Here is a 12,733-nt window from a genome sequence, read left to right on the forward strand (position 1 = left end):
CGTGAGACTCCTATCTCCAATAAACCACCAGAAAACCGGAAGTGGCACTGTAGCTCAAGTGGTAGAGCGCTTGCCTTGAGCTGAAGAGCTGAGGGACAGCGTCCAGGCCCAGAGTTCAAGCCCCACGACCGACCAAAAAAAAAAAAAGAAGACCTGAGTTTTTCTCTTGACTGTTTTCATTGGTATGCCTACACATCCTTTTGCATTTTTCATGTCAGTACTAGTGTTTGAACTCAGATCCTAGGTACTGTCCCTTAATTTTTTCCACTCAAGACTGATACTGTACCACTTGAGCCACACTTCCACCTCTGGCTTTTTGCTGATTAATGGTAGTTGAGAGTCCTGTAGAGTTTCCTGGCCAGGCTGGCTTCAAAGCAAAATCCTCAGATATCAGCCTCCTGAGTAGCTACACTGCAGGATTGCAGCCCCTGCCGCCCAGCTAGATACCTTTCATAAGTTCACCCTCTCTTATTACTGAATATTTTACAGTTTCAGAGATGATATTCAGGGCTGAAATTTTGATCAAGATTGTAACTTTTTAGTCTAAAATTCTGTTAGGAAAATTCAAGTTATTGTGATAAAGCCAACTTTTCCAAGTTGTATTTTTCCTAGCACACAAACTGCCCACATGGAGGAATTTCTCCACTCGCAACTGAGCATCACCAACATAGACTAAAATAAGAAGAAATGGTAGGACCATAAGAGAGAGAGAAAAAAAAATGTTCATCTTTGTTAAGAAATGACAACCCTCATTTCCATCCACCTTTTTCTAATCATTTCTAACCAGTGTTTAAGGAAAACATAACTTGTTAAACTGTGTGAAAGCTTGTGCATGTGTATATGTGTGTAGGAATGGGATTGACTATGGGGAAACCTGTAAGAAATAATACTTTATCAAAAACAGGAAAATCCAGAGAGTTAGAGAATGGCCCATTCTGACAGAGGTTTTGCATAAATTAAGGAGATAAGTTATGCTTGTGATATATGAATGTGGAAATATAGTGAATGGTTCTATCTCCTTTCCGTTTCTGCTCATTGTTCCTGCTGCCCTATTGGTCTATACGTGGCTTGTTCTGAAAACCAGTGGCCCATTAACAATAATGACTCTTTAGGGCATCAAATGTGTATCATGATGTTGGGGCTTAGAATTAAGACTTAATACATGGTAGTGGAATGATAGAAGTCACAAATGCTGTGGCAACCCTGCAGCGTGGCTGGGTACTGTGAATTACCCAGATCTACACAGAGGCCTGTCTTCTGTGAACCCTACATTGTCCGGTAAGGTGTTAATTATTCTTCTTATCTCTCAGTGCTGCATGTTTCCAGGGGATAAAGTTTCCATCCAGGAAACAAGAAACTGCAGGGGAGGGCAAAGGAGTCCCTTCTCCCTGCCTGAATGTATAGGAAAAACAAAACTAGAGTCATCAATATAGATTACTGTTTCAATACAACATTAAATAATATTATAATAAATGCAAAAAAAAACATGATGACCAAAGCATTAAAAGGTTTGTAAAAGTCAGTATTTGATCCTGCCTCCACCTGGCTAGTGAGCCTCATTGTCTGTGAGGGAGACCATGTGACTTGAGGGTGTCTGCGTATTAACAGCCTTAAAGTGCTACTAGAAATATATCGAGAAATTTTCTTTAGGGTTGCAGACTGAATATGGATCTGTTCTGCTTTCTGACAATTCAGAGGCTAAATTTTTTTTGAGTGCTTACAGCTAAGTGCTAAGTGCTAAGCACTTTACATGAATTACCTCCATTCATGCTCACTGTAATCCTATGAAGTAGATACTAGCATTAACCCCAAGAGGAGACCGAGGGTCAGAAAGCTAAGGAGTTTGCTGGAGGGGTATCCGTCTAACAAGTAGCCAACCCAGGGTGAAACTGGGCTTGTCCCCACAGGGTTTGAGACATCACTCACTCCTTGTCTGAATCCTTTTAACCCAAGATGTCAGAATAGGTGACTTTAAGTTTCAAAGATGTGCCTACCACACACAAGATAGCTTTACAGGTCTGAGTGATGATCTACCACAAAATAACCTTTCAGTTGAATGGAAAGCAACTTGTGTGGCATGTAAAGCTGGGGCAGGCAATTCCGGAAACATTCCAGGAAGAATGATCTTCTCCACCACATGGTTTTCCCTGGTAACTCATGCTGCTTTCTCCTTTGTTTGGGGTGTCTCTTACGTGAGAAACAGAAGAAGAAAAAAACGAAGTGAGAAGCGGTGATGGTAGAATGATGGTAGTTTCAGTGGAGTAGATGAAGGCGCTGGTGATGACGGTGGTGGCAGCTAATGGCTACTGCACTGTGGGTTCCAAGAGCTGGGATAAGTGCCTTCACCGGTAGTTTTTCATTAGCCAAATGAGAAAGCCTGCAAAAGTCTATGTCAGCCCAGTTAGGCTCCGTTTCCATCAGGAAACTGAGTCTCTGGGAATCTAAGAAACTTGCTCAAGATCACAAACAAGTGTGTGGCTTGGTCCTGTGCTTTTTACCCCAACATTGTAGAAAGAAAAGCTTCCTAGACACAGCTGTCTGGACTCCTGTATCTAGCCCTGAGGAGGCAGAGACAAGAGGTCTGCATGAACCCAGGATTCTGGCAGTTTTTCATTTAGTCTTCTGGCTCCTTTAAAGTAAAACCTTCTGATCCAACAGCAGTTAGTGGAGAATTGGTTACTGTAGAATTTCCCCACTTTCCAAATCCCTAAAACCTGAAGGCCATAATATGATGTACATCCCTTTTAGATCCAAGTCCGGATCTTCACAGAATTATCTCCCAGGGACATATTTCAAAGGATCCCAGGCTACTGGAGATTTTATTCTCTAAAGAATCTCACTTGAGATGTTTCAAATTAAGATCCATGAATTAAGAGGAGGAAGCCAAGGATCAGAATTCTACATACGTACTTTTGTGCATATCGTCAGCTCATGATTCTTAATACTACAGATTTAGAGAGAGTACATTTTCACCAAAAATTTAGTGCCCAGGTGTTAGGATAGCTCCAGAAAAGGCTTATCAGAACCAAAGACAAAACAAAATGGGGAGAACTTAAAATGTTTTATGAATTTCCTCTTTTGAAGAATCATAACAAATCTGCTGCTGCATTAGCTTCCATCTTAAATAAAGCAAACCTGATTAATGAGTACTGGGAGCCCATGACAAAGAACAGGAACACGGCAGACACATAGAAACATGCTAGTACATGTCTGACATGGAGGAAAAAAACCAGGGTTCATGGCATTGTCCAACGGCTGTGGTGTCAAGACCTTCACTGTGGCTTGATGCTAGTTATCCTTGTGAAATCCCTACATAAGGAGTTAGGAGTAGAAGCACACATCAGTTGTGTGCCGGTGGCAAACTGCTTAGTGGGAAGAAAGCGCAGATAATCAGCTAGTTTCAGTGTGGGATTCACAAACTGTGTGATCTTAGAGACGTCTCTTGCCCTCTCCGAGCCTTTGTCTCCTCATGTCCAAAAGATAATCAGGAAAATCTTCTTTTCACCTCTAACATTGTAAAGTTCTAGAAGGCAGTGCTTCCTTCTTTCTCCAACATCCAAATCCCTTTAAGCGCCTTTCTGGAAAAATCAAGTTTTAGTGCTGTGCTGTATCCAAAAGTGCCTCCAATTTCATCTACTGAGCATAAGGTTTGGAAAGGAGTGACTTACTCCCTTTTGCCTCTTTCAATGTGTAGCCAATGGGGCATCATACATTTTTTACACTTCTTTTGCTAGATGTGAGATCCAGGAGGAAAAGCATGGGTGATCCAGGGTCTCCTTGCTCTCCTGGGAAGGAATGTGAGTGCAATGCACTGCTTACTTGCTGACTGCATTCCCTACATCCCTACCCTTCTTTGCAGCACAACCAGACTGTTGACATCTCCTACCTTTTTATTTGTATTTTTTTCATTTGTGCTCTTCTTTTTTTTTAATATTTAAAAGCCATTTGCAAGAGTAGGAACTGCCTATATAGGATAGAAAGGGGGTGCAATTTTTTTTTCTCTGAAAGGTGGCACGTCTCTCAGTGAAGAGAAAAAGGCATGTCGCACAGGCTTGCTGGCAGTGATATAAGCCAGCGCCGGTTTGCCTGTTGTCACAGCCAAAGCAAAATGCCACCTCTGCCTAGAAGCCAGAGTGCCACACTCTTCTTTTGTGTCCCAGAAATGTACCCATCATGAGACTCTGGGCGTGTAGGTGTGGCCAGAAGGCTCCTAGGACTGCTTAAAAGTCATCTTCCAACCCCAAGGAGGCCAAGGGCACAAAGAGTGTTTCTGGCTCCAAATAGATTGTTTTGAGCTTCCAGATTGCATATCAGATACAGCGAGCAAATGTAGACTTGGAGAGGCCTGGGCGAGAATGGGCGAGCCCCACATTGCTGAGAATAAGGTAAGGCTGCACATGCGCACTCGTGACATGGTGTGTAGTCCTCTCCTTGGACCGACCCCTACTTAATAAACCCAGATGCCATGGCAGCAAAAAACAAGGAAGAATTCCAAGGCAGGAGGTGCCAAAAACACCCTCTCTTCACCCAATAACCACTACTTCCCCAAATTTTGTTCAGTAAAATATTCTCACCCCTAGAGGGGGAAAACCTGTCCATGCCTGAAGCAACTTGACCCTAGCGATCACAAGCTCTCTGTGGAATGGACATATCAGGGGAAAATAATTCCCCACTCCCCCCACCTGCCTGCTCTCTGAGAGGGGACAGAAGGCTCCTCAAACTGATGGTTTTGCCTCCATGATCTTTAAAAGAGCAGAAGCTGGCTGTGAGGCTGAGGTACTGCCTGGATTGGGGTAGCGTGGTCTGTGTGGCGGCTGGGTTCCAAGGAGAGCCGCAATTGGCTCTGCTTGAAGAAGGAGTCTAGATATGAAAGATTGCAAAGAGGGCTCCCCGTACACCATGGCTGAGACTGTGTCGTTTCTTGCAAGGTGAAACTTGGCAGTTCTACCTTACAAGTAAAACTCCAAATTAATTTTAAAAAAAAAAGAGAAAGAAAGAAAGGAAGAAATTAAGTCAGAAACAAGGCTTCGGAAAAACTGTGAGTGTTAGGCATAAACTGATTTTGGATGATCTTTAGGTGAGAAAGGGTGGAGTTACCATCGGAAACATGTTTTTATTTATGCTTTTCGAATCCCCACTGGTGTGCGATGTGTGTGTGTGTGTGTGTGTGTGTGTGTGTGTGTGTATGTGTGTGTGTATTGGTTAGCGTGAGAGTATGTATCGTCTCAATTCTCTAACCACTCTTTTTTTTTTGCATCTTTTCTGTGTACAGTTCATATAGATACCCGATAAATAAAATAAATATATAGGTCCATCCACACCTTTTCATTTTATTTGTAAATTGCAGAGCGTAATGAAACCTGGTGAAGTTTAAAAGATTAGATTTTTTTTTCATACTGACACTTCATAACACTGTTCGTATGTCTCCGAGTGAGATTTATGAATATATGAACAGTACTGCAAAATTATACTGCACCAGAGACTTCCTGCACCACAGGGGTGGCAGTCTAAAGTGACACAGCTTCAAGCATTTTTCACAGACAAGAAGCAAAATTTAACCCCCTTAAGGGGAAGTATGATTTCGACAGCTTGAAATGAGCTCATTTGTAGATGGTTTTTTTCCCCCTCTTATATTCCATAATTTTTTGGTGTTAAGATTAAAACAGATTGCACAGCCAATAGAAGGGCATGAATACTGCCCAGTACAGTTAGGTCCTTAAAGAGAAATTTTCACTTATTGTCTTTTTTTATTGGAAATGTCTCAGCCAGGTAAATAAAAGGAAAAATATCCCCCTCCAGCTTCTAAAGGTCTCAGTCTGATTCCCAGAATTGTACTTAGTACATGAGATCCATGGTTTTCGAAAGGTAAGTGGCAATGCACATCAATTAGTTCCGTGAAGAAGCCTCCATTTTCTGGAAGTCCCTAGAGACAATGGCACTAGAAAAATAAGCAATGCCTGGAATCTCAAACTGAATGAAATTAACCAGTTCATTAAAGAACCCCAAAGGCAAAAGATGGTCTCCCCGAATGAAGTGCATATGAAATATCTACAGTAGGGGAAGTCTGTGTGTACTTACAAGTCCAAAACCAATTCTCGTGTAGACTGAACCAGCACTTTGTGATATTTTTTTTCTAACTTGATGTTCTTGATCTCTCCACTCTCAAATTCTCCTTAACCATCTTACCTCCTCCAGAAACAGAGCAGGGTGCTCAAATGTGGCCTGTTCCCTCCCTGCCTGCCTAGTAAAGGCCTCTTATGATGTGTTGCCTGGAGAATTTTTGTCTCTTTTTCAGCAATGGTACAACAGCTCCATGAACATCATCTGTACCTGGTTGACGGACCGGATGGATCTACAGCTTCACATATACCAATTGAAAACACTAATTAGGATGGTAAAGGTAAAAGAAAAAAAATCATTATTCTTCTTTACTGAACTGTGTTTTATTGGTGAGCTATAGAACTTCCTTAAGGTAAAGAATATTTGTATACATATACAATACGATGATTTCTAAAGCATCATCACGTACAAGAAAATGCTAGGAAATTGTTTTGTGAGACCTGATTAATTCATTTCTCAGACCTCAAAGAAAAATATAATTTAAAAAAGGAATTCAAGACCCATACCCACCTAGGAAAAATACTTTGTGTATTTACTATGCAGAAGTGTCACCGAGACTAGCTACCCTTGCATAGATTTTCAAAAACTGGCTTGGGGTACCATTATGCTAATCATCTAAATTATCAATTTCATGTATGGTTTAATTAAATAAAAATTTCCCACAATTAATTTAATGGAAATATTTACCTCTAGCTATTTTCTAACTATGTCCTATGATCATTATCAAAATGCAAATCAATATTGTTCTCATAGCTAATTTAAGTAGCTTCTCATACCATGCATGTATACAATCAAATGTAAAGGATCACAAAGGTGAGATCACATACCCTGGAAGTCGCTTTTTTCCCCTGTTCTTCTGTGTGTGCCGTGGACTAATGATAATTATTTCAGTGTGAAATCTCAGTGGTTTACATGAAATAATAAGATCACAGAAGGGGGTAAATACGTTTTTGATCATTTTAGTTTCCATTTGATGTTTTACCATACTGATGTAAAATGTTGGTGTTCAAATACTCCTATTCAAAATCCCAAGTCCCTTATTAAAATACTTGAGCAATAAACAGAATTTTTCATCTTACCACTTTACCAAAGATTTCTCCCCTCTCCCCTCCCCTTTTTATGGTTTCCTTTGGAATAGTCCCAATCAAACCTGAAAGGTGAATCTCTACCCCACTGCTGACTTAAAACCAATTACTGTTCCATTGTGTGTAATTTAGAAGAATTATTATCATCTGCATTTGATCTCACAAAGCATCCACCCAGCAAAGGTTACAGGCAGCCCTGTTCTGCAAGGAAGTATATGTATTCGAAATAAGGACTTGGTCCATTTTCTTATTTTGACTTCAGTTATGCAAACTCGCTAGTCATTGCCTGGCCCCTTGAATTCCATTTTCTTGGTATAAATACATTGAGAGAGGGGAAATTTCTGTTTGACTCTTACTGTGTAGATATAACAAGAAGGGTTCATTTTAATACTAATAATTTTCATTTTAATAATCTCCTACAAACTGATGTTTCCACATCTATGTTATGAATTTACAATGTTATGTCAAGAAAAAAAATGTAAGTCAGAAAGGAGGTTTTATCTTTGTCATCTTCGAAAACAACACAGATCTAACCACAGAGAAATAACTGCAGAAATCACTACTGAAGAAGTCTCTTTGCTTGTATTGGCCTCCAGCTTAACTAATGCTGCAACACAGAAGAAAATTTGACCCAGGGGTCTCCACCCAGGCCAATTTCTAGGGATGCTTGGTTTTTCTTTCCTGTCTCAACAAACACTACCTTGGATCTGTCTATTCTTTCATTCTTCAGTACGCATATATTAATTTGTCTCATGTTGGCAAAAGATTAGGTGAGCCCCTGCTTGTATATTACCAGATGGAGGATTCAAGACTGACTATATGTAATTCCTGGCCTCAAGATTTTAACATCTTATCGGGGCAGGCTGTCCTCTGGAATTTTAATAAAGGAGAGACTACCCAATAGGTTTTGCTTTATTTTCCCATTCTCCTCTGGCCACAGAGATGTTATTCTAAGTGCCACCAGAAAGTTGGAAAGTTCAGTAAGCCATCTGGCTTGTTGGTCTACCCTATGCCTAGCATTTAGTCAGCCTCCTCTATTTCCCCATTAAAGAGAAGAATACAGTTGAATAGTTACCTGGCTTCCTCCTCCTCTCCTACAGCTTGATCCATAGAATGACCCTATAATTTAATGTCTGAACCAGGTTACTACTATGGAGTAAAATCACCATGGAACAATGGACATAAAGTAGCAAGGGGTCCTGTGTTCATCTGACCCATGACCTCACTTTATGGAACTTCACTAAGTCAAACTTGCATTTACTCATTAACACCAAAGTCATTTTAACCTCCATGACCTTCCCACAAGGTTGGCCTTGTGACTGTCAACACTGCATATGCATGTGAAAAACTATTAAAAATAGAAAAAAATGGTGAGAGTGGTGTTGAAATTTGTTAACATTCTCCACCTGCCCCAGTATCAAGTTTTCCCTACCAATAAGAGACACAAACAGCAGAATAAGTAGCTGAAATGATATTCAGTGTGATGAGAAGAATTGTTTAAAAGAGTTTTAAAAAAGAAAGAAAAGAGAAAATTGTGAAGTAGACAACAGACAGATGCTACTGGTCATATTCAATTAACACCAAGGGATTTCTAGAAAAAAAAAAAAACAGTTCTTAGGATACCTAAGGAAATCCGAGAGAAATTGCCTGAAGGAACAAAGAAAGAACTTGTGTTTCAGTAATAACCAAACCATTGTTCTTGAAAAAGAGCCAAATTTCTTCCCTGAGAGCATGAAGTTGTGAACGGAATAGATACCGTTCTTTCCCAAGGAAATGAGAAATGAGTCACATGCCTGCAACATATTGATGAGGCATTAGCGCTCCATCTTTCCCACAATTGTTGCTGCCCGTAATAGGTTTCATATACCAATGTACATATGTCTATCTTGTGAATGAGACAGAGGGGTATGGCTCATGCAATTATAACACTCAAAAATTCTAAAAGACCAGACTGCATCAGCAATCACAAAATACCATAATTGCTTGATTCATTATTTATATGCGATAGCCCCTCCTTTACACCATCGATCAAATTATATTATACTAATCTAAGAGAAAAAAAAAAGAATCAAACCCCTTCCCCCCCAAAAAAGGAACCAAAACAATTATGGAACATTTCCCTTTATGGAACTGAATAAACACAAGCTTATGTGCTTTGCTTTGTCTCCTCTAATACAGTTTATCCTGTCACAGTCTCTCATTTTCTGTCATTCAGTAAATCTGTTTTCAGTCCAAGTGAAATCTGAGTTCAGTGACTTTTTTCCTTGATGAGTAGAGGAACACTTAGCTGATGGTCAGGGTTCTCATTCCTACACCTGTGCTTTGTGTCCTCTCCTTCTGCACCGTGGAGATGAGATCTATCTTATCTCTCTGTCTTTTCCCTCCTTAGAAAACCTACAGAGATTTCCGATTGCAAGGAGTCCTGGATTCTACCTTAAACAGCAAGACCTATGAGACCATCCGGAACCGGCTCACCGTGGAGGAAGCCACAGCCTCAGTAAGCGAGGGCGGAGGCTTGCAAGGGATCAGCATGAAGGACAGCGATGAGGAAGACGAAGAAGATGATTAGACTGTTCACTCCTGGAGCCCACTGGGATGGAGTCTTGTAATCAATGCATGTCCTTAGTCTGTTAGTTAACCCCATTAGGGAATTTTCTGTCAACGACCATGCCCATGAGATGTTTACCAATACAATTGCCATTTTAGCTGTGTGGTACCAAGATTAGCAAATGACCTTCAGATCCATTGAACCCCCCGCCCTCCCCGATTTCCATGTCTCTATGTTTACAAGCAATATGGAGCACCATTCTTTTAAATACTGTTATGAAGAATACATAGTCCAATTGCTAGGTGTGTCTCTGTTATCAGCCAAGTTAAAATGATGCTTCATTCATGTGCTACATCTGCCTCCCTTGCTGGGAAATAGATGTGAAGGCAGGGGTGTATGTGGTGGTAGTGGGAGATGCTTTCACCTCTTTGTTTTATGTCTGTGGATACCAGTTATTTAAGTGAGTACGTAAATAAATAACTTCAATTAAGCACATAGATCTGCTTTGTTTTCTTGTAAAAACCAAAGGCAAGGCTCTTAACGGCCAATGTTTGGTTCTTTCTGTGCCCCTAAGACAAAATGAAGAATGGATCCCTTGTATCCTGGTGAGCCCAGCCTTTTATTTACCGTTATAACTAGCCTCCCTCCTCTCTGCCCCCAAAAAAGGCTAAGTTATCAATGAATTGATTCTCTAAATTGCCATAGCAAGGGGACAATCTTATCATGACTTAGCATCAAGTGCAGTCAAGAGCAACTGTCTCTCATCAAAGTTTATCCTATTCAATGTTACGTTTTGCTTTTCTGTTTCAATAACAGTGTATGTAAAAAAAAAACAACCCAACTATTTACATTACAACCCTAGACTATAAATGTGTTTATAATAAGATACAGATATTTCCTTCCATAGAATGTAATCATAATTTAATATATTTTGTTCCACGACGTTTTTTCTATCCGTCATGTACATTGCATTTTGATCTGTAACTGCACGGCCCTCGGTCTGCTGCAGAGCGGTGTCTTTCTGTGTACAGTAGTGATCCATCTTGCTTTTGCCTTATATAAAGCCGACAGTTATGTAAGTGTGGAAAACTGTGGCTTCTCAATAAATACCTATTCAGATGTCCTAAGAATATACATTTGAGTCTGTCTTCCTCTGTCTCCTTTGAAAGCCAGAACTGAAACAGAAGTCACGGGAGGAGAGAAACAAGGGAAGAAAGAGGTAAATTTTCAGAGAGCATTCTTGACACAGTTGGAGTGGGCTGTTTTCAAATGCTTATGGTTCTCTGTGAGAGACTGCCTAGAATTCCACTAATTCAGACTCCACTAATTCAGGATCTGTGGGCATTTGGACATGTTGGGCAGATTATGCTTGCATTATAGGATAAATAAGGGTTTGCTAAGCAAGTGAGTAGTGTAAACGAGAGAAATGTTTCTCCTGTATGGAGAGAAGGCCAACAAACTGTTTTTAAGCACCACTTTAACAGCAGTGTTTGCATTCAAACAAAGTGTGTGCCAATTATATATGATTCTTATATATTTGTTAAGGCATTTTACAAGATTCTCTAAGACAGGGAGTACTCTTCTAGCTCCCCAGTCCGTTTCAGCAACATAATCACCTACATTTGAACGAAATCAAATGTGTGTCTCCTTAGCTTTACTTGTGTCTGTCTCTAAACCAGGCTGACCTCTCCTTGGAGCTGTTTGAGGCTTGAAAGAAGTGACTGCTTTTCCAAGAGGACCAGGTAGAATGTTCTCTACAAAATAACCTTCCACACGCAACACATCAATGTGCATAATCCTTGAGGTCTGCAGCTGTAAATCATTAGAAATTCCCACCCCTGCTGGGTTGCCATGAGCTCTGTTTCCATGCGTTCTGCATGTATTACCTGAGTTCAATAATAAGAGAGGAGGCTGTTTTTCTCACTATAGATAAGGAAATTAAGGTTAACAAAATGTTAACCCAACTTTCCCAATGGTTACACAACCCTATACTGAAGCCAGGCATGATGCCTCACACCTAAGGGCTGTAATGGCAATAGCCATTCAGGAGGCAGAGATCTGAGGATCATGGTTTGAAACCAGCCCGGGCAAAGGAAGACCATGAGATTCCCATCTCCAGTAAACCAGCAAAAAGGTGAAGTTGGAGCTTCATTCATCTGGTAGAGCATTAGCCTTGAGTGAAAAGCTAAGGATATCACCCAGGCCCCAAGTTCAAGCCACAGAACCGGGAAAAACACAAGCAATAAATCCCTCCATACAGAAACTTGAATTCAAACTTACAAGCATAAATGTGGTAATATACAAGATAAGGATATATCATTGAGGTATGAAAAACTACCCAGTGTCACCTCATTAAACCACAGTAGAAAACCTAAAATTGTTTTAAAAGTACGTGCTGTTATATTTTGACTTGCAAAACTGAAGAGTATTCTTTGCAACAATAGCAAACAAGTTAAAAATCTGCAATATACTAGGGTACCCATGATTCATGCCTGTAACCCTAGCAACTCAAGGAACTGAGAACTGAGGTTTGTGGCTCAGTCTGTGAGACTCTCATCACCAACTAACCACCAAAAAGCTGAACATGGAACCGTGATTCAAGGCTCAGGCCTGGAAAAAAAAAAGTCTGCAATGTAAAGAAGAAACATCTGCTTAAGGGTTAAGGAAAAAAAGGAGGGAAGGTTATTCGGGATCCTTTTGAGTTTGATAACCAAAGGCATGATCCAAAAGGCATAAAGAGAATCAAGCCAGAAAAGGTGATCTCCAAAACTAAGGTCAATGGGTGAAATAAGATTCTTCACAAGGAGAAGTCACCTTCATCCCTGGCATTGAGAATTCTGTTATGGATCATTCCCCACCCACATGGTAGGATGGAAGAAGGGCTACATGGAAGGAAGGAAGGAAGGAAGGAAGGAAGGAAGGAAGGAAGGAAGGAAGGAAGGAAGGAGGGAAGGAGGGAAGGAGGGAAGGAGGGAGGGAG

At 40.5% G+C, this 12,733-nt stretch overlaps 1 protein-coding gene across 7 annotated transcripts in view; it reads left to right on the forward strand.

Annotated features, from left to right (window-relative positions):
• Positions 1-10,887, forward strand: part of Cadps (Ca++-dependent secretion activator) — a 451,304-nt gene extending 440,417 nt beyond the window's left edge. For 2 of the 7 annotated variants that reach the window (XM_013010380.1, XM_013010379.1), the window contains 2 exons: positions 6,296-6,400; positions 9,595-9,937. In XM_013010380.1, coding sequence (XP_012865834.1) covers positions 6,296-6,400; positions 9,595-9,774 — 285 coding nt within the window. In that variant the 3' untranslated portion in view covers positions 9,775-9,937. Of the gene's footprint in view, positions 1-6,295; positions 6,401-9,594 lie in introns of all 7 variants that reach the window. The other 5 variants (XM_013010381.1, XM_013010385.1, XM_013010383.1 and 2 more) reach the window with 5 other exon arrangements.
• The last annotated feature ends 1,846 nt before the right edge of the window (positions 10,888-12,733 follow it).

The sequence above is a fragment of the Dipodomys ordii genome, unplaced genomic scaffold, assembly GCF_000151885.1.
Source record: "Dipodomys ordii isolate 6190 unplaced genomic scaffold, Dord_2.0 Scaffold12, whole genome shotgun sequence".
NCBI classification, from domain to species: Eukaryota; Metazoa; Chordata; class Mammalia; order Rodentia; family Heteromyidae; genus Dipodomys; species Dipodomys ordii.